Below are 20,489 nucleotides of genomic sequence, written 5' to 3'. Positions count from 1 at the left end.
AAAAGCACCATGCTTTATCTCTGATTAGCTTCAGAAAATTTGGAAAAGAGTTATGCTTGTATGCGGTGAGAAATTGTCTCAAATTGATGGCTGCGAGCTAGTCTTTAACTAAAAGAAGGAAGTTTTATGTGCATCTTTCATGGAGCTAAGCTACCAAAAATTAGATTTAAGCAAATGGCAACTGCTGTATGCTGCTGCCTGCACATTTCAGCAAAATGTGATACTTGTGTGGGCAGATGATCAAGAATTAGCATATGCTACTTGTTCAGTGGAAAAGGAGTATTTTTTTTCGAGAATACGCTAGGAGCGTATCTTTGTATTAAGAGGAATAAAAGTTATTTACATAGAAATACAAGATTGAAGAGTATGAAAGGTTTTTTTTTAAAAAAAAAAACTGGTATGAAATGCAAGTGCTTCTACTGCTAATTTATCTGTTTAGCAACTTGATTACTGCAGAATGCTCATCATTGGAAATAACAGGACAGCCATATTTCCCTACACTGCATCTGTTCCACTCTAATTCCAATCCCACTCTGTACCCATTTCTAAACAGAAAATGCTATAAACAAAACACATTTTATGTTGCATCTGGCCATCTTGGACAATTGAAGGTGAGATACTGGAGGAAACCAAATCTTGTGCCATGGCAAGATCTGAAGCTCAGGATTTGGCCCCATCCAACTCTCACATTCAGCTTCCAAGGTTGTTCCACCCATAAGTTAAAGCTCACTAATTGCACCACTATTCACTGTCTGACAACTGAACATGAGATATTGGAGGAAACCAAATCTTGTCTTGCTCTGCAAGTCTGCAGTAAGATTTGGTCCCATCCAAACCTCAAATTCAGCTGCCAAAGATTATGGTTGTGATACCTAACCAAGCTACCACTCCACATATTTATAGTCACTACAAAGATTAAGGCGCCGAAGATAAGATGTTGGAGAAAACTGAGCTCCTGAAACTGTCACTGACAAGAAAGAGTTCAGTTTCCTACAACTCTTACCTTCAGAGCTAAAACCATATGCTGTCTGTTGCAATGTTTCAGCCTTATGGAGCTGCCATTTTATAGACCATTTCAATCTGAAGTTCTTCCTCTACTCCATGCAATGTTCTCTAGCATGAGCTGTGCATGTTCAGAAAAAGAAGTGCAGAAAGTGGTTCCACTTTCTAACAAACTCTGACCAGACCAGAAACATACCATGGTATGCATTTGCATTTGATATACTTCTGCTTCCTATAAATCACACTTTTAATGGTTCATGAATAAGGTATGCTGCATTTCGACTTCTCACATGTCCTAAGCTGCTAGTATCTGCATCTATATTAAAACCAGTAGGTTCTTCCTTGAGATTTCAATGCCATTTAATTAATACGGACACCAACACACTGACAAACACCTAGTACTGGCATAGCATCAGATTATCCGGATCTGTAAAATTTATATGCTTCTTCAGAGTTCAGATTAGCTGAGAAGTAGTAGATTACTAAGTCGGTAAGTCCCACACCCCATGTGTGTTGTAAGAGTACAAAAGGTAAACTAGTTGCAGGAGCAACAGTACAGTTAATAAAGTATTACCAGGACAATTGCCTTTTTTTTATTAACCTTTTGGCAAGGGCTCCACATTGGAATTCTGCAGGGTTTTGAAGCATCATCACTCATACAAAGATAATACAGTACAATGCAAGTTGTAATTACTTAATACTTACCCTTAACCAACCTCCAACAAGGGTTAATGCAGGGTTTAATGTGAGGACCCTTTAAAGGACCACATTTGACTTTGCTTTGAGGTAAGGGTTCTTTTAACTTTGGATTTCTTGATCAACCCTAAGGACAAATATTACTGCAAACCATCAAGTTAACTACTCTGTCAAGTGTGAAATACAGTAGTATGGTAAAATTTGTGCTGAAAGTTGGTTACATAAGCTACTGTTAGATGATCCATGACAACCCTGAAACCTATATCCCAGCTTCAACTAAGGTGACTGCAATTACTGGGTCTAATTGCACCGTTGATCACTGAGGAATTGCAACAAGTCAATTTTCATTCCATCGATATGCAAAATATTTGTCTAAGAGGATATTTTCCAAGACAAAGAAAAGCTATTTTGAGATATGGTAAGTATAATTCTTCCAAGTGATTCAGATTCAACGAAGTTCACAGCCCACTATTTCCTTTTGACTTCTAAAGACAAAAGTGAACAGGGTATCACATGCTAATATGGATGTGCCAAAACATTTTGTCCAAGTAGGGCCTTGATGGTCCTAACCTAAGCAAACATTTTGGTGACCACCAACTTCAACGCGTGGAAGATTTCATCGTTCAAACGCTATTAGCCAACCAAATATTTGATTGATTATCGTTTTTCCTTTTAAGAAAAAAGACAATGAAAATGATAGGTAAAGTTGATGCAATAAGAAAGTAAAATAATTTCCAGAAAAAAAAAATCATCACCAGTAATTTATGATCTATCTATGTCCAAGTTTGTAGGATTAGTGATGTGTTTAAAATATTTAAACAAGTAATATAACACAAAGGCTTTGAAACCCTCCTTTTCCAGTGAAACAATGTGTATTCATTTCCCATTGTTCTCCTCATTAGTCATTAATCTGTCATTTTCTATGAAAAGAAAAGAAAGAAAGATGGAAATGGAAAGAACACCTGTTACTTAAGAGAAATACCCCCTACATTATTCCCTAATCTTCAATAGGCAGAATTGGATACCTTGCCCCATGTGCACCCCAATAATTGCTGTTCCAAGCCCCAAAAAAAAAACACTTTCCACCAACATCCCACCTCACCCCAACCAACTGACGCAACGGCCCCACCTCCCTGTCCCCACATGTCATTGTCACACACACGCGTGCCCCGTTGGACATAGCCTAGTACTACCTCCGTCCTAAATTAATGGTCGCTTTGACTTTTTTCATACAATGTTTGACCACTCATCTTATTAGAAAAAATAATGCAAATATAAAAAATTATAAGTCACGTTTAAAGTACTTTTGATAATAAAGCAAGTCACAAATAAAATAAGTAATAATTCTATTTTTTAATAAGACGGATGATCAAACAATACAAACAGAAACTCAGAGCGACAAGTCTCACTGACAGGTTGTCCCCGTGGGACCCACCTGTCATTGGCACCCACCGCGCCGCGTGGAGCGCCTGCCATTTGGGTCACCGACATGTGGGGACAGGTGTGGACCCCACCTGGCGGTGGCGTGCGCGCGGGTATAAACGGCAACCACCGCCGCTTCGGATTCGGAGCCTCCGCCTCCTCGCCATTTACGGCAGCAACCGCGGCGGAGAGAGACGACCGAGGAGAGAGAGAGAGAGAGGGAGAGCTCCAGTGGTCGCCGCCGGCGAGGAGGAGCAGTGAATGGTGCGGCGCGTGGGGTTAGCCGGCGCTCGTGGATCGATCTGAGCGAGAGGGGAGCTGCTGGAGACAGTGGTGCGTGCGTCCGCGGCATGGCGTTGGCGGCGAAGGAGAGGAAGCTGAGTAGGCTTGGGAGTAAGGGCAGTGGCGGAGGAGGGGGAGGTGGGAGTTTCGGGGCGAGGGGGCAGCGGGCGCCGGCGGGGACGCAGCGGCGGCTGTTCGCGGCGTTCTTCGCGTTCCTCTTCGCCGGCGCGGTGCTCTTCGGCGCCGCGCACGTCATTGGAGGTGAGACTCGTTTTTCCCCCTCGCCTCCGCCTTGGTCGCTTCTGGGGACGGCGGCGGAGTTGGTTGGCTGCCGCCGTGGCGTGGGGGGGAGTTGAATTGGATCTTGGTTGGGTTTAGGTAGGCCAGTGGAATCATGCTCCCATGACAATCTTGTGGTTGGAGGCGCGGTTTGGATCGATTCAATTGGACTCACGCGAATGATTTGAGGGAAAGTTTCTTTTGCATTTTTGTTTATTTAGATTTGTTTCTGGTATGCGTTTAGTGTTTGCTGTTGGGGAGTGGTGAAGAAAAAGTTCTCTCTTTCTTGTGGGGTTGCAAATCGCGTGGCAGATCTGAGGGGTCTCACTGTTCCAACAAAATTTGTAGTGTTTTTTTTTCTCATTCCATTCTTGCGTGGTTCGCGATTTCCGGAATGTTACGCTGGCTTGCGAGTTTACTAAATTGCAACTAGTGTTGCTGCTACTGCCGTTTGACTGAATTGATACTGTGAATTCTGGGAATAGAAAAGGCTTATCTTGGTCACATGAAGAACGTTTCTGTTGATGCAATCTGAATTCACCCATGCCGAATCCGTTTGGCTCTTTAATTTATGGACAGAATGTGCTGTGCTAACTAATCCCATGTTCTTCTTGTCCCCCTGATGCAGCATCCTTCCGGCCCGTGCTCAAGACCGCGTGGCCGTCGGCCACCCTGAACGCCGTGTCGTCGGAGCGCGGCGCGCAGCAAGCCGGCATGGTCAGCGTCGACGCCGTGTTGCCTTCTGTTCATATCCAGCACGCGGTTGCCTTGCCGGACCATGTTCTCCTGATGCTCAGAGATGGCTCATTGCTGCCGGCTTCGGGGCAATTTGAGTGCCTGTACTCCCCTGTCAACTCGTCGCAGCTGCGTCGCCAGCCCTTGTCCGTCGCTACCTTGCCGGATGGACCCAGCCTCGTCCATTGTCCCGCCGGACCATCCAGGGTCGCTGTGTCCCTCTCACTGGCGCAGTCGGCTCCGGTGGCGCCGTTGCAATGGGATCGGCTGGTGTACACTGCACTTATTGACAGCAAGGACAACTCCACCGTTGTGTTTGCAAAGGGGATGAACCTCCGTCCGGGTCGTCTAGGTGTGCCATCACGGTACGAGTGTGTCTTTGGCCGAGACTTTTCGAAGCCGAAGCTTGTTGTCACCTCCCCAGTGGTTTCTGCTGCTCAGGAGATATTCCGGTGTGTGACACCAGTTCGCATTCGCCGGTACCTCAGGATGACTACCGGTGGCAAAAACAGCAGAAACAATGATGACAAGCCTATGTTGGTCTCCATCAGGACTAAGGGCCGGGGAAGCTCTACACTCCCCTCAATCGCGCAACCGGAGCCGCTTCCTCGGTACAACAAGCATTGGAGACGAAAGGCACACTCAATGTGTGTCTGCACCATGCTTCGCAACCAAGCACGGTTCCTGCGGGAATGGATCATCTATCACTCACGTATTGGTGTGCAGCGGTGGTTCATCTATGACAACAACAGCGACGATGGCATTGAGGAGGTCCTCAACACCATGGATTCATCCAGGTACAATGTGACACGCTACTTATGGCCATGGATGAAATCTCAGGAGGCTGGATTTGCACATTGTGCACTCAGGGCTCGAGAGAGCTGTGAGTGGGTGGGGTTCATTGACATAGATGAGTTCCTGCACTTCCCTGGCAACCAAACACTACAAGATGTCCTCCGAAATTACTCTGTCAAGCCACGGATCGGTGAGCTCAGGACTGCATGCCATAGTTTTGGTCCATCAGGCCGGACTAAGATCCCAAAGAAAGGTGTTACAACAGGCTACACCTGCCGGCTGGCTGCACCTGAGCGCCATAAGTCAATTGTCAGGCCAGACGCATTGAACCCATCCCTCATCAATGTGGTGCACCACTTCCATCTGAAGGAAGGGATGAAATATGTGAACATTGGTCAGGGTATGATGCTGATCAACCACTACAAATACCAAGTCTGGGAGGTGTTCAAGGATAAGTTCTCCGGACGTGTCGCGACATATGTTGCTGATTGGCAGGACGAGGAGAATGTTGGATCAAGGGACAGGGCTCCTGGGCTTGGGACCAAACCGGTTGAACCAGAGGATTGGCCGAGGCGTTTCTGTGAAGTATATGATAACGGTTTGAAAGATTTTGTTCAGAAAGTTTTCACAGACCCACACACTGGAAATCTTCCATGGTAGATTGGTAAACACTGTATTTGGTCTTGCACAGCACGGCACCACAATACATGACATGGAGACACAGACAGGGAAAGAAGAACCAAAAAGAAATTAGATAGAAGAGCGATTTGCTCTTTGGTATATTTTTTGAATTTTAAGGTCTTTTGATCTTTTCTTAGTTCATTAGAATCATCATTTTTTGTTACATATCTAAGAAGGAAATGATTCTTTTGTAGATAAAGATAGGTAGCACAATTCATTGTAAGTTTGGTTGGGGGGAGACAATCAATACAATCAATTTCTTGATTTCATTTTTTTTTCTCAAGTTGCTATATTTGGCTTTATTTTCTGTTACCTTATGGATAACACAAAACTGAAATCACAGTGCCTGTTCAGTTGTTCACCTATCTGACAATGCAAACAAAATCATTGTGAAGAAGGCTACAACTGAGTTCAGTAACCACGAGCTGGTTAACTGGCCGTTTGTGATGCAGACAAGGATGGTACACCTTCCTTTGATGTGGTCCTGGAAGCATATTTGGCTTTTCCAGGGAAAAATCATACCCGGGTAATCTATGCTGCCTGCTTTCTTTTGATTTTTTTACTTTATATTTACATCATGACTACTTTATCTCTAGCATCTTTATATGTAGTAGCTTTGGGAATGTATTCTTCTTATGTCATACAGGCTATTTTCACTAAAGCTGGTGGAAACGTATCTGAAGAGACTGCATCAACATCCAGGTCACTCTCTCAACCATCTTTCATTACTGAACTTTCATGGTTAGGTTAACTTAATCTGGCACATACAAGCACTCACTGGATAAATCCTAGGTCTCTTTCCCTCTTTAACTTATTGTACTCCCTTCTTGTTAATTATCTAAAGTTTCTTGACAGGATGTCCTTGTCTTCCTCGAAGGTCCCAGATCTTTATTTTACTAGTATCCATAAATTTATCAGGACAGGCTTGCACATAGTTTAGTCAGAGCAAATGAAGCAAACAGACATGGCCTTTTTAATTTCCTATCCTCTAACCCACAAATTAATGTTAGTTTTGCTGTACTAATCAAGAAAAAAGCTATGGACAACAATACTTAAAGCTGGCAAGTGTGGATTGGTTTGGTGCCTTCTGGTGATGTTGCTATCTGAAGATAACTCATAGTAGAACTGAGAAAGACTGAAAGAATAAAGTACACACATTTGGCCAGTGATTTGGCAGTTTGGTACCCCATCAGTATAAATGTATAATAGTATAATAATAGTATAATGCCCATATGTATACTATCATGACAATGAATGTATGGAGACATGTGAGCTGCTATGATAATGCTGTTGCTAAGTCGGACCTTGAAATCTTCATGCCGTGGACAACAGTGCCTGAATTTCTGGCAGGTAATAAGCTGGCACACCTTTGCTTGTCTCTCTGGCATGCAGAGCTAAATCCTCCACTTTGCTCCCTGAATTGGTTGGCTCATTTCATTCCAGTGTGTAGTAGCTCTGGAAATTCTGTTGCATTGTGCCTCACTGCATATTGGATGATGATGGGGCTTCAGATTTAGATGCAGGGCAGCTGGATCCATACCGTGTACTGTACTATTGTACAGGCCTGTTCCTGTACAATTGGTCCCTGTCTCCCTGAAAAATTTGATCCACTGGAGCCTTGTTTAGTTCCAAACTTTTTCTTCAAACTTCCAACTTTTTCATCACATCAAAACTTTCCTACACACATAAACTTCCAACTTTTCCATCACATCGTTCTAATTTCAACCAAACTTCCAATTTTAGCGTGAAAACACACCCTAGGTTACTGTCTATGCAATGCAAGTTCTTGGCAAATGCATTGATCGTCTAAAAGTTTCTCATTTATCAGCGGGCGCTATGGTTTTAGGCTATATCAATATAAAAGGTCGTACTATCTTGTTCGGTTCATTTAAAAAAATTGTCAGCCGTCTGAAAACGTTGACTGGAAATGGTTGGGCAATCAAAGGATACAACGGCTTCTTATTGATATTATATATATATTGAGTTTCTTCAGCTGCTGTCGGTTATGAACTCAACATCCAAGGCCAGCTGATCAAGAACGTCATGGGTCGCACTCATGCAAGGAGCACATTTAAATCGTTCCACCATTCTGCAGGCACCTTCCTAGGATTACCTAATGATCTGGTAATCTTAATCTCGCAGTAATTCTGAAGAAACAGTAAACATATCCATTCTCACTGACCTGATAAAAGAATCCTTTCTTTCTTACCAACAGAGAATCACAGAACAAAAGCAACAAACAAAAAAAAAAGATGATGAGAATTGACATCAAAAAAGGAAGGAAAAAAAAGAGAGAGGAAGAAGAAATACAGGTAGAGTGGTAGGTCCACAGTTAGGCATTCGGATGCAGTGTTGCTGACATTAATTCCAGAAGCAATCTGAGCTTTCTGTTGATGTGCTGGAGCATTCGAGCTTTCTGCAAGTAAATTATTGAGCAACAATATATTTGCCAGCTCAACCCAAAAAGACAACGAAAAAAGAACAGGAGAAATAACAAGAATAATCGAAGTCCCAATCATTTGCCTAATAATGCCGGAATATGCGTGGCAAGATGGTATGCATAGGCCACGAGCTTTCCTGTTCGTTCTCCTTTCCTCTTCTTTATCATTTTCTCCATGTCGTTCTGTCCATCACAAGCGTGCACTTCACAATTAGTACAACAAGATGATGATCAAATCTCAATTATTTGCAGTACTTGTCCACACAATTTCGCAATGTAGACTTTTCGAGCCCCGAATCCTACCAACTTTGGGGTCACTGAATTTGGCCCATTAGCTATGTGTTGTCATAATCCAAGAAAATAATAAGAGCTGTACTTCATGTAATAGTATAAACCAACATCACTTCACTGCAATTTGCAAGTCACCAGCAGCACTAGCAGGATCAGAAGTTAAGCAGAGAAAAGGCAAAGGCACGTGAAGCAAATTGGCAATTAACACACAACAGAGGAATCGGTTCAGACTAGGTATTTTGCCACATAACAACTATACCTTACACCTAGAAATGCAAGTTCACTAAATATTGGTCACAGATCAACTAGGGTTGTGTTGGGTAAGTTCACTCTACTGCTGAAGAAGAAAGAGGAACTGAAGTTGAAGCATAGAAATCCTTTGTCAGACAGAAAACATCAGTGTCATTTCTAAGTTCATCTGTAAGAAGGGAGCTCCAAAAAAACATCAATGTCATTTCTCGGTTCATCTGTAAGAAGGGAGCTCTCCTCCAGGAAGCTCCCAATTGTCATGCTTATCATCCTCCATGATCCCCTCCTTTGGTTCCTGCTCGTCACCAAATGGGTACGGACCCTTGAAATGCCTGCAGTAGAAAATGATAGGACCAATTATAGAAAATGCATGTGACATTATGACAAACAAAATGAACTCAAGAGGAAATTACAAAGCATAATCAAGGACGACTCCTCATGCTACACATTGTAAATGTCAACAGTATGCTACTGTAATGTACAATCGATGGTCAATTTGTCAGCTCCTAGTTATCTCTACATGGGAATACACGTTGCCATGATGAATTCATGGCTGAGAATTGGATCAATATGTCCAAGGCTAGGATAGAAGCAATGCGATCATCACATAAAAAGAAACTACTGGTGGATATCCTAACAAAAACACAAGGGCTTTTGACTGGGACCATCTTTCTTGCTAAGAAAAGGGGATCATCTCATAAGCTCAATTGCTTTCATTCAGGACTGAAATGCTAATGACAATGAATTTGCAAGATGATCGTACAGTCCAATGACCACATTCAGAGGAGCATGACAATCAGTAGCATCACTGCGCTGAAATACTAATAATATTCACATATGCTCGATGTATTATAGAAATCTAATATGAGCTAAAGAGGCAGCATTGCATTCATGTAACAAGTGAAATCAGTCACTGAAATATCAAAAGCTATGCTTATAGTTTTTCGATGCAGCATGCCCATTATTAGAACAGATCGAAGGTGATTTCATGATGGTGAAGCAAATCGCATGATTAATTAGTGCCTAAAATGGATCACCCACGAGAGTAGAAGGCTGCAGCTAATCTGCAGCCAACGAAAGGGGGAAAAGAGAGAGAGAAGAAAGGATCAACATTTGATTTGCACAATCTAGGCAGGATCACGGAAGCAATCGACCGGTGGATCAACGAGGGCCTCACCTCCGGCGAAACCTCCGGGCGGCGGAGCGGGCCTTGCGCTTGCGCTTGTCCCGGGCGTCCTCGTGCCTCCGCCGCCACCTGATCTCCTCCATGACGCCCGCACGGGCCACCTCCCGCCTGAACCTCTGCAGCAGCTCCTCCACGTCCACCTCCTCGTCGCCCGCGTCCATCTTCGCGTTGTGGTACTTGGGGTTGGCCGACGGCGGGGCGGGAGCGGAGGAGACCGCGAGGAGGGAGGTCGTGGGAGGCGATCGCCGCGGGAAGGAGACGAAGGTGGCCCTGGTGTTCGCGCGGAGGAGACTAGGTGTAGGCGGCGAGATGATCCCCGCGGTGGCGGTGGCGGCTGCTGCGGCGGCGGCGCGCATGGTGGTGGTCGCCGGCGACGGGGACGCAGAGGTTGGTGGGCTTTTTGGGTTTGAGGCTTTGAGGTAGAGATGGAGAGGGGCAACGAGGCCGTGGGTCTTAGGGATTTGGATTGGAAGTTGCGTTGCTTGATGGGCCTTGTGAATTGGGCCCAAATAAAACATGGGCCGTTTGTGCAGCGCGTTTTACTTTGTCGCTTGCTTTACACTTGCAGAACCTTTTTCTTTTCTTTTATTTTTCCTTTTTTTAAAAAGAAAGAACACTATACAGCCTGTTTAAATTTGCTGAAGACATTATTTTCTAATTGATGCTAAATTTTGTGGAGTTTACGCCGGGGATTGTAAAAAAGAAGACTACTAGTAGCAAATAATCCCTCGGTTTTATATTATAAATCACTTTGACTTTTTTTTCTATACATACTTTAATAGGTTTTACTAACTTTATAGAAAAATTTAGCAACATCTAAAAGACCAAATTAGTTGTATTAAATGTAATATTGAATATGTTGATAATATGTTTGTTTTGGGTGAAAAATATTTTTTATTTTTCTATATTGGTAAACATAACAGAGTTTGATAAGAGAAAAGTGAAAACGACTTAGTAACGAAAGTAGTAAAAGTGATGGAGCAAAACAGAAGAAACTTTCGGGAAGGTATATAATGCTGAAGTCTGCTTGAAGATCATTAATGAGCTCCAAGCAACCCCTCTTTTATCCCACGCAAAAGAAAAAAAAAATGACCTCCTCATTTTCTCTTTTCGAAAATACACACGAGGACCACTAAAGTAAAGATCGATCGATCACAAATTTAAGGGAGGGGAAAGCCTGAAACAAAAACCATCGAAATAGTTATAAAAAGTATTAAAAATCAAGCATGTAGAAGGAGATGTAGAGCATGTAGGGGAAACTCTTCGGATCCCTCAAGCAGAAGGAGATGTCCCTCATTTATTTCAAAAATCATCGAAATAGTTATAAAAAGTATTAAAAAACAGCATTCATATGTTGAAGTTTAGGGCAGGAATTTTTAAAGAAGACTTCACACGGTGATGGCTAAAGATGAAGCTAGGTAGAACAAAACATATGGAAAGACTTTAGGGAAGGAATTAGTGCTAGCTGCTTAAAGATCTGGGATTGTGCTCGAAGCAGTTAAGAATCACTTATTTTTCAAGAAAAACACATGAGGACCACTATAATACAGGTCGATGACAAATCGAGGCTGGTAATTAACCCCCATTTTAAATGGAGGTTTACCGAGACGCCAGTAGTACGGCCTGAGAAAATAAGCTATTTATATTATAGACGGGTGCGAGAACAAAATCACCTGTAAAAAATCTTTAGACGCAATAACTGAAGAAACAGGTTTTTCAATTTCGTTTTGGACCGAAATTTCTGAAGATTTCAGGAATTGTCATACTTTTTTTTGCACGGAATTATTTGAAATTTTAGCAAATTTTGACTAAATTTGAATAATCTTTGACCAAATTCATAAAAAGTTGGAAAAAACCGAAAACTTCGGCTGAGATATTTGCTTGCCCAACCGGGGGGTGGGGGGTGGATTTCGAAACGAAATTGTAATCACTGTGAAGAAACCGTTTGGTAAAATGCATTTTTCATAGACAGTTCTTTAAGACCACCATCGACTATGCAGAATCAGGGGCGGATACAGGAAAGATTAATAGGAGGGTCTGAACAAACTATAAAAAGTATTAAAAATCAAGCATGTAGAAGGAGATGTAGAGCATGTAGGGGAAACTCTTCGGATCCCTCAAGCAGAAGGAGATGTCCCTCATTTATTTCAAAAATCATCGAAATAGTTATAAAAAGTATTAAAAAAACAGCATTCATATGTTGAAGTTTAGGGCGGGAATTTTTAAAGAAGACTTCACACGGTGATGGCTAAAGATGAAGCTAGGTAGAACAAAACATATGGAAAGACTTTAGGGAAGGAATTAGTGCTAGCTGCATAAAGATCTGGGATTGTGCTCGAAGCAGTTAAGAATCACTTATTTTTCAAGAAAAACACATGAGGACCACTATAATACAGGTCGATGACAAATCGAGGCTGGTAATTAACCCCCATTTTAAATGGAGGTTTACCGAGACGCCAGTAGTACGGCCTGAGAAAATAAGCTATTTATATTATAGACGGGTGCGAGAACAAAATCACCTGTAAAAAATCTTTAGACGCAATAACTGAAGAAACAGGTTTTTCAATTTCGTTTTGGACCGAAATTTCTGAAGATTTCAGGAATTGTCATACTTTTTTTTGCACGGAATTATTTGAAATTTTAGCAAATTTTGACTAAATTTGAATAATCTTTGACCAAATTCATAAAAAGTTGGAAAAAACCGAAAACTTCGGCTGAGATATTTGCTTGCCCAACCGGGGGGTGGGGGGTGGATTTCGAAACGAAATTGTAATCACTGTGAAGAAACCGTTTGGTAAAATGCATTTTTCATAGACAGTTCTTTAAGACCACCATCGACTATGCAGAATCAGGGGCGGATCCAGGAAAGATTAATAGGAGGGTCTGAACAAACTATACAAAATTATAGCCCTCTTCTAAGATATGTATGACGGAAAATTTTAGTGGGATCTCCCATGGTTACAATACGGGTTGTGGAGTCTTGAGACCTAGAGACCCCATGGTGGATCCGCCACTGTGTAGAATATATATATTTGCCTTAGTACTCAAGCAAATTAATAGACCACACATCTATACATTTCCGAGTTGGGGGCAATGGTCAGTATATATATATATATATATATATGGGCGTGTGGAGCGAGTGAATCAATTAGCCAAACAAAACCTAGGCATTCCCTTGCAATCCTGCATCGCGCGCGCATTGACGTGTATTGGCGCCACCATGAATATTAGTAGGAGTTATATTAATAATTCCACAGTAGAGGTGACAATAATACCGCCTATCCAAGAGAGGGTGAAGAAGACATTTGAGAGGCTTGAGGCTGATTTCTGCAAGAATGAGAGGAAGATCCATAGGTTTCCACAAGGCCTAAGAAGATGGATCGGGGGTGAAGGCGACCGCTACATCGTCCCAACCTTCGTTGCCCTGGGTCCATACCACCACGGCAAGCCTCACCTGCAAAAGACGGAGGAGCTGAAGCACGCAGCGGCACACTACCTGTGCATGAAGTCGGGCCGCTCGGTTGAGGAAGTCTACGCCAAGGTCCTCGCGGTCGCCGGCGAGGCCCGTGGCTGCTACGACAACGACGACAATGCCGTCGCTCAGTTCAGCGACGACGAGTTCGCGGAGATGATGTTCCTGGATGGCTGCTTCCTGCTGAAGTATATGAGCTCTGATTATGGTTGTTCTCTGTTGACAAACCGGATGGTTTTGTCGACAGGGCTATGCATCCTGAGGGACATTATGCTGCTGGAGAACCAGATTCCATGGCTGGTGCTTGACGCCCTCATGTCGACCTTCTCCATACGCATGACGGTAGTGCATATGTTCCTCGAAATGATAAGATCTGGTTTCATAGGGTCTTTCAGAAAAGGGGATATTGGCCGATGGGCCGATGAGAACTCTAGGCCCCCGCATCTGCTTGGCCTTGCCCGATCCTACTTAATCATAGGCATCGGCATGCCTCCTCATGAAGAGGAAGGGATCGTCGACGGGGACGGGGACGGGGGCACATTCTCTATAGCCAGTAGCGCCGTCGAGCTTAAAGAAATAGGCATCAGAGTGACCCCGAGCAAGGAAGAATGGTTCACCTACATGAACCTCAAAACCGACAAATTGGCTCTCCACCTCTTAGGCGAGCTCTCCCTCACACCCTTCTTCCTAAATGACTTCACCGCTTGCTGGCTGGTTAACATGGCAGCGCTCGAGGCGTGTACAGCCACCGATCCTATATCAGATGATGGATTTATCATCAGCTCCTACCTCTCACTCCTGGCGATGTTGATGGACAAGGAGGAGGACGTGCATGAGCTGCGAGCAAAGGGACTCATCCACAGCTTCTTCAGCAACAAGGAGATGCTCGCTTTCTTCAAGGGCTTCGAAAGGCACCTCCGCCTTGGCTCCCGCTACTTCACCATTATACAACAGATAGAGCACTACAAGCGCAATAAGCGGGCATCCATCGTCATCCATAAGCTCGTCTACAACAATTGGAGGATCATCGTGAAGCTCGTCTCCATCGCTAGCGTGATTATGGGGATCTTCAAGGCAATCCTCTCTCTCAAGCGCCCCTAGGGCACCCTAGCCAGCTAACCGAACAACATGCCATGGCCACATCAACCACCGTATATGTATGCATCTTTTATTTAATTTGTTCTATTATTTGTCTGTCTGTTTGATCCAGTATATCTTCGAATGAGTTGTTTGATTTCCAATAAGGTCACCATGACCACTCACTGTGCGCAAGCACGCCTTAATGTCGCTGATTTCACGTGAGCTCTTAATCCATATAAAATGTTGTCGATTGTCCCAGTGCATGTGTGTGGTGTGTGGAGACCGAAGAGAAAACACACAACCGAATGAATTTTTTGAAAGAACCCAGCAGAGCTGTTTTTATATTATAGAAGGAAGAAAGTAACTATACAGGAGCAGGGATGACATTTCTTGAACAGAATTGTCTCCTGCAAAACAACTTGGAAATAAAAACTAGCCTATTCTCGCGGCATTATACATTGCACACCCTTAGCACCCGCCATCTCCCATAAATGAAGTTCGTCAATGATCTTGCTTGCAAACGCCGGTGACGTAGATTCGATGTTTCTGAAGATGCGATTGTTTCTTCACAAATTTTGACAATTTGACCCTTTTTGTAAAAATTATTTTTACAAATGAACCGCTGCCAAAACCTATTTCAAATCTGACCATTTTGCTCAACGCTAAATCATGTGGCACTGAATTTAGACACCTTAGCGCCACGTCAGCCGGCGTTGAATGCCGTGCCACGACGGATGAGAGACTAAATTAGCATGCCAACGTACATTCAGCGCCATGCTATTTAGCGCTGAGGTGTCTAAGTTCAGCGCCACACGATTTGGCGTTGAGTAAAAGGGTCAGATTTGAAATAAGTTTTGGCAGCGGTTCATTTGTAAAAATAGTTTTTGCAAAGGGTCAAATTGTCAAAATTTGTGTTGTTTCTTTTTATCCAAGCTTCCCAAATCGTGGTTAGGAAGACAGATTGAAGCCCCTTCTTTTGTAATTTTCCAGCCCGATTTGTCTGCTCATGCCACCAATTGAGTAAGCTGTCCCCATTGCTTGGGTTTAGAAATCGATTTGGGATGATCTTGTGGCCTATCTCCTGCCAAACCCTCTGTGTGAAGGGGCACTCCTTGAAGAGGTGTTGCACAGTTTCCAAATTCCTAAAACAGAGCTGGCAAAAATAGTTATTTGGCCAGCCACGGTATTTCAATCGATCCGCCGTTCATATTCTGTTCTGTTCTTTGCTAGGAGCCAAGCAAAGAACTTTTGTTTGGCCGGCGCCCAGGTGTTCCATATGAGACCAGCCGACTCCGATCTTGTTTTCCCCATGAACTGCATGTTGTATGCATATTTTGCCGTATATACAACCGAATAAATTGGCTATGATTATCATCAGGATTTTTTTATGGCAAACCAAAAGTATATAGTTTACACCCTCCATTGCACATTGATCCAAGGGCTAATGTTACTCTTATATACTCCCCTCTGTTCTTTTTCTAGATGACGTAATACGTCATATAGAGGTAGTATACCTCAATTGTTGCACTAAAATTGATTTTCACACGGGACTAAGTTACACCGTCCGACTGCACTTTTTTAGCGCTAAACAAAATTCACAGCTGACGCCGCTCCTCAACCAGCGACAGCTTCCCATCGGCCCTGATCGATCCCTCCAATCAGATCCAATCCACAAAAAATCAAATCTTCCCAAATCCACAACTTTACATCATTCACAATTTTTCATTGAATCAATCCATCACCAGCATAACTAATGTACAATCGATGATGAATATGGCAGCTCCTTATCTCGACATAGTAATGAACGTGGCCATGATGAATTCATGGTGCTCAGAATAGGATCAATGTATTGAAAGCTAGGATAGAAGCAATGCAATCATCAAAAAGAAAAACTACTAGTGGTATCGGAACAAAAACATAAGAGCTTAGACTGGGACCATCTCTCTTGATAAGAAAAGAGGATTATCTCATAATTTCAATTTGCTTCCATTCAGAACTAAAATGCTAATGACAATGAATTTACAGGATGACCAGTACAGTCCAATGACCACATTCAGAAGAACATGGCAGTCAGTACCATCAGAGAGCTGAAATGCTAATGATATTCACATAAGCCCAATGTATTATAGCGATCTAATGTGAGATAAAAATTATTCGCCGCTGAAGAGGCAGTATTGGTAGGAAGCTTTCATGTAACTAGCATGGTGGCCCGCGCAGATTGCGCGGCTAGCATCATTATATTTTCTCTCATATAATAGCATATATGTTTTTTCATTATATTATTAAAATATATTACAATGGCAACATAATTTTAAATTTTGCAATAACTTTACGAAACTACTAATGTGTAATATTCATATTGTATTTTATATACGTGTAAGTTATTAATTATTTTTAATATCAAATTTTAGTTATTTGTAAACTATATATATTCCTATATGGACTCTAGACTTGTCTTTTAATATTTCTTTTTTTTTAATTCTGAATTTTTATTATTTCTAATTGTATTTCTATATGGACTCTAAACTCATCTTTCAATATTCTTTAATTTTTAATTTCAAATTTCAGTTCTAAATTGTATTTCTATATTAAATTTAAAACTCTTCTTCCCATGTTTTTCTTAATTTCGAATTTTAGTTATATGTAAATTATATTTTTATACGGACTCTAAACACTACTTTTCATTTTATTATGTTTATCCGAATTTTATTTAGTTTTAAATTCCTATATGGACTCTATACTCTACTTCTAATATTCCTTATTTTTTAATTCTGAATTTTTATTTTTTTTCTTAATTGTATTTCTATATGGACTATATACTCTACTTCTAATATTTCTTATTTTTAATTCCGAATTTTTATTATTTCCTAATTGTATTTCTATATGGACTTTATACTCTACTTCTAATATTCCTTATTTTTTAATTCCGAATTTCATTTTTTTTCTTAATTTTATTTCTATATGGATTCTACACTCTACTTCTAATATTACCTATTTTAATTCCGAATTTTTATTATTTCCAAATTGTATTTCTATATAAACTCTATACTCTACTTCTAATATTCCTTATTTTTAATTCCGAATTTCAGTTATTTTTTAATTGTATTTCTATCTGGACTCTAGTCTACTCTTCTAATATTCCCTATTTTTTAATTCCAAATTTCAGCTATTTCTAAATTGTATTTCTGTATGGACTCTGCATTTTCTTTTTCTCCGATTAATGTGAGAATTTCTAGGTCATAAGAGCGAACGTGGAGGTTCCTTTTTATTCTGAATTTTAGTTAGTTTTAAATTCATATATGGACTCTGTCGACGTCTGATGTCGTGGTTCTGATATTTGCATGGTATGGGGATCGTCGGTGCTAGGATATATGCGAGACTGAGGTAAACGAGACGGAGACGGGGATTTTTATACAGGTTCGGGCCCCTGAATTGTCAGGTAATAACCCTACATCCTGTTGGCCGGAGCCGGTCGTTGCTCTTATTCACCATAATCACACGAGTACAATATTTGGGGTAGCCTATCTAACTGTTGTCGACATGGCGGTCTGAAGGTCTCACTCGTAGTCGACAATAGGGTAGCCTTCCTCCTCGAATCCGTGCCCGGCGAGATCAGAGATAGCGCTTTCGTCTCTCCTGACAGTATCCGGAGACACCGTAGGGTACTAGCCGTGCTTATCCCTGAAGTCGATATCCGGCGGCGTGTCTTGGCGTATGTAGGCTTCTATGTTGTGGCTTCTATGTCGATTGTGTTGGGTGTTCCTCGTCCCCCTCTCCTCCTAGGGGGGCTTGTATTTATACCCATAGGTGTCCCCTTGTCCAAGTAGAACTAGGGAAATCAATATGGATACAATCCGAGTAATCCTTGTCGTTTCCATGTAGAACTCTGGTTGTCTTTCCTTATCCGGAACTCCTCCTATATCCGCAGGTTGTTTCCGTATAGGACATGGTATGTAGTGAGTCCTGCCGAGATTTAGTCAACTACTATTAGGTATATGGTATCCATAACCCTGACAGACTCTATACTCTACTTCTAATATTCCTAATTTTTAATTCCGAATTTCTATTTCTTTTTCTTAATTGTATTTCTATATGGACTCTATACTCTACTTCTAATATTCCTTATTTTTAATTCCGAATTTCTATTATTTTCTAATTGTATTTCTATATGGACTATATGCTCTACTTCTAATATTCCTTATTTTTAATTCCAAATTTCTATTATTTTCTAATTGTATTTCTATATGGACTATATGCTCTACTTCTAATATTCCTTATTTTTAATTCCGAATTTCAGTTATTTCCTAATTATATTTTTATATGGACTCTAGTCTCCTCTTCTAATATTCCTTATTTTTTAATTCCGAATTCAGCTATTGTAAATTGTATTTCTATATGACTCAGCTTTTTTCTTTTTCTCCGATTAATATGAGAATTTCTAGCCCATGAGAGCGAACGTAGAGGCTCATTTTTCTATTTCTTTAATAATATAATAGATAAGTGAATTGGTCGCTGAAATATCAAAGCGGCCAAAAATGGAGCCAAACAAGGTATGCTTGTAGTTTTCCGATGCAGCATGCCCAATATTAGAACAGATCGAAGGTGGCTTCACGAAGCTGACGGAAATTGCATGATTAATTAGCACCTAAAACGGAAAGCAAATGAAATGGATCACCAAGATAGTAGAAGGCTGCAGATTAACGAAAGGGGGAAGAGAAAAAGGAAAAGGAAGGATCATCTTTGATCGGCACAATCTTTTTTTAATAATGGAACTGGGTTACATCTCCGGCCTCTGCCCGTAGGCACACAGCCAAAAAATTCAGACGTGAACAGAAAAGTTAAAAAAGGCGAGATGGGATAAACCCCCAACTTTTGCCGATGATATGATCTACTAAAATAATATTTTTTTCAAAATCACGTAGATTCTATCACGAAATTCTATAGGTACTACGCCATCCAAACTGGAATAAAAGTTCCTTGGCTACTAATTCCAAGCGTGTAGCACCATTGCGCATAGTATCCTGTTGTTCCTGTGAAAGCATCATACACCAAGAGTGGAGCCAATTGGCACACATGAAGATAACCTGCATGATGTTAGGCATTTTTTTATGGTTAAAAACTATATCATTATGGCAACGCCAAATTGACCAACATAAAGCACTAGCTCCAAACAAAATCATTTTTTTTTGGGTCTAGGCACTCCCCTTAGCCAGTCACCAAAAATATCTTTTGCATTGTGGGGAGGGGGGATGTTGAAGGCAAAGAAGACACATCACCAAGCAAAACTTGCAACATGACAGTCAAAGAAAAGATGTTGGATGGTCTCTTGTGTATTACAAAAACAACATTTCTTGTTTCCCCTCCAATTTCTCTTTATGATATTATCTTTCGTCAAGATTACTTTTTTTGAAGAAACCACATAAATACTTTGATTTTTAGTGGTACCTTTACTTCCCATAAGATCCTCTTGTGGATTTTTATATTGGAATTAATGATCGCATTATACATTAAGTATGAAAAGAAGAACAATATCTAGACAATCAAGCCGTTGGAAGTTTCATAGAGTGGTAGATATATCACATAATCTAGGTTAACGTCATTGTCTAACCTAATCGGCTGCCTTCCATTAACAGATGTTAGCCGATTATAGGTTAGATAAAGATATTATCGAAGATCATGTGAGATATATGATAACTCGACGAATTATATAGACAAGATTAGAGTATCATAAAGATGGAAGCACTAATCCTGAGAACATAAGTCGTCATGACAAGTTTTACCTCTTGTTGAAGATCGAAACCGATGCAGCTCAACCCGAGAGTACGAACTCGTCGAAATAAAAGTAAAGCAAAAAAGGGTGGCGATGCGCCGAGATTGTA

At 41.4% G+C, this 20,489-nt stretch overlaps 3 protein-coding genes across 3 annotated transcripts; 2 read left to right on the top strand and 1 right to left on the bottom strand.

Annotated features, from left to right (window-relative positions):
• The first annotated feature begins 3,280 nt into the window (after positions 1 to 3,280).
• On the top strand, positions 3,281 to 6,161 carry LOC127782263 (glycosyltransferase family 92 protein Os08g0121900). The gene is made up of 2 exons (XM_052309389.1): positions 3,281 to 3,663; positions 4,310 to 6,161. Exons 1-2 carry the CDS (start codon positions 3,471 to 3,473, stop codon positions 5,869 to 5,871), a joined length of 1,755 nt encoding a protein of 584 aa, XP_052165349.1. The 5' UTR covers positions 3,281 to 3,470; the 3' UTR covers positions 5,872 to 6,161.
• Positions 6,162 to 8,840: 2,679 nt separating this feature from the next.
• Positions 8,841 to 10,486, bottom strand: LOC127782264 (30S ribosomal protein S21, chloroplastic-like). The gene is made up of 2 exons (XM_052309390.1): positions 10,050 to 10,486; positions 8,841 to 9,204 (listed from the first exon to the last, which is right to left on the bottom strand). Exons 1-2 carry the CDS (start codon positions 10,412 to 10,414, stop codon positions 9,087 to 9,089), a joined length of 483 nt encoding a protein of 160 aa, XP_052165350.1. The 5' UTR covers positions 10,415 to 10,486; the 3' UTR covers positions 8,841 to 9,086.
• Positions 10,487 to 13,228: 2,742 nt separating this feature from the next.
• On the top strand, positions 13,229 to 14,812 carry LOC127782945 (UPF0481 protein At3g47200-like). The gene has a single exon (XM_052310237.1). It carries the CDS (start codon positions 13,279 to 13,281, stop codon positions 14,629 to 14,631), a length of 1,353 nt encoding a protein of 450 aa, XP_052166197.1. The 5' UTR covers positions 13,229 to 13,278; the 3' UTR covers positions 14,632 to 14,812.
• The last annotated feature ends 5,677 nt before the right edge of the window (positions 14,813 to 20,489 follow it).

Source organism: Oryza glaberrima, chromosome 8, assembly GCF_000147395.1.
Source record: "Oryza glaberrima chromosome 8, OglaRS2, whole genome shotgun sequence".
In the NCBI taxonomy this organism is placed as follows: Eukaryota; Viridiplantae; Streptophyta; class Magnoliopsida; order Poales; family Poaceae; genus Oryza; species Oryza glaberrima.
This window is presented reverse-complemented; position numbering and strand designations above follow the sequence as displayed.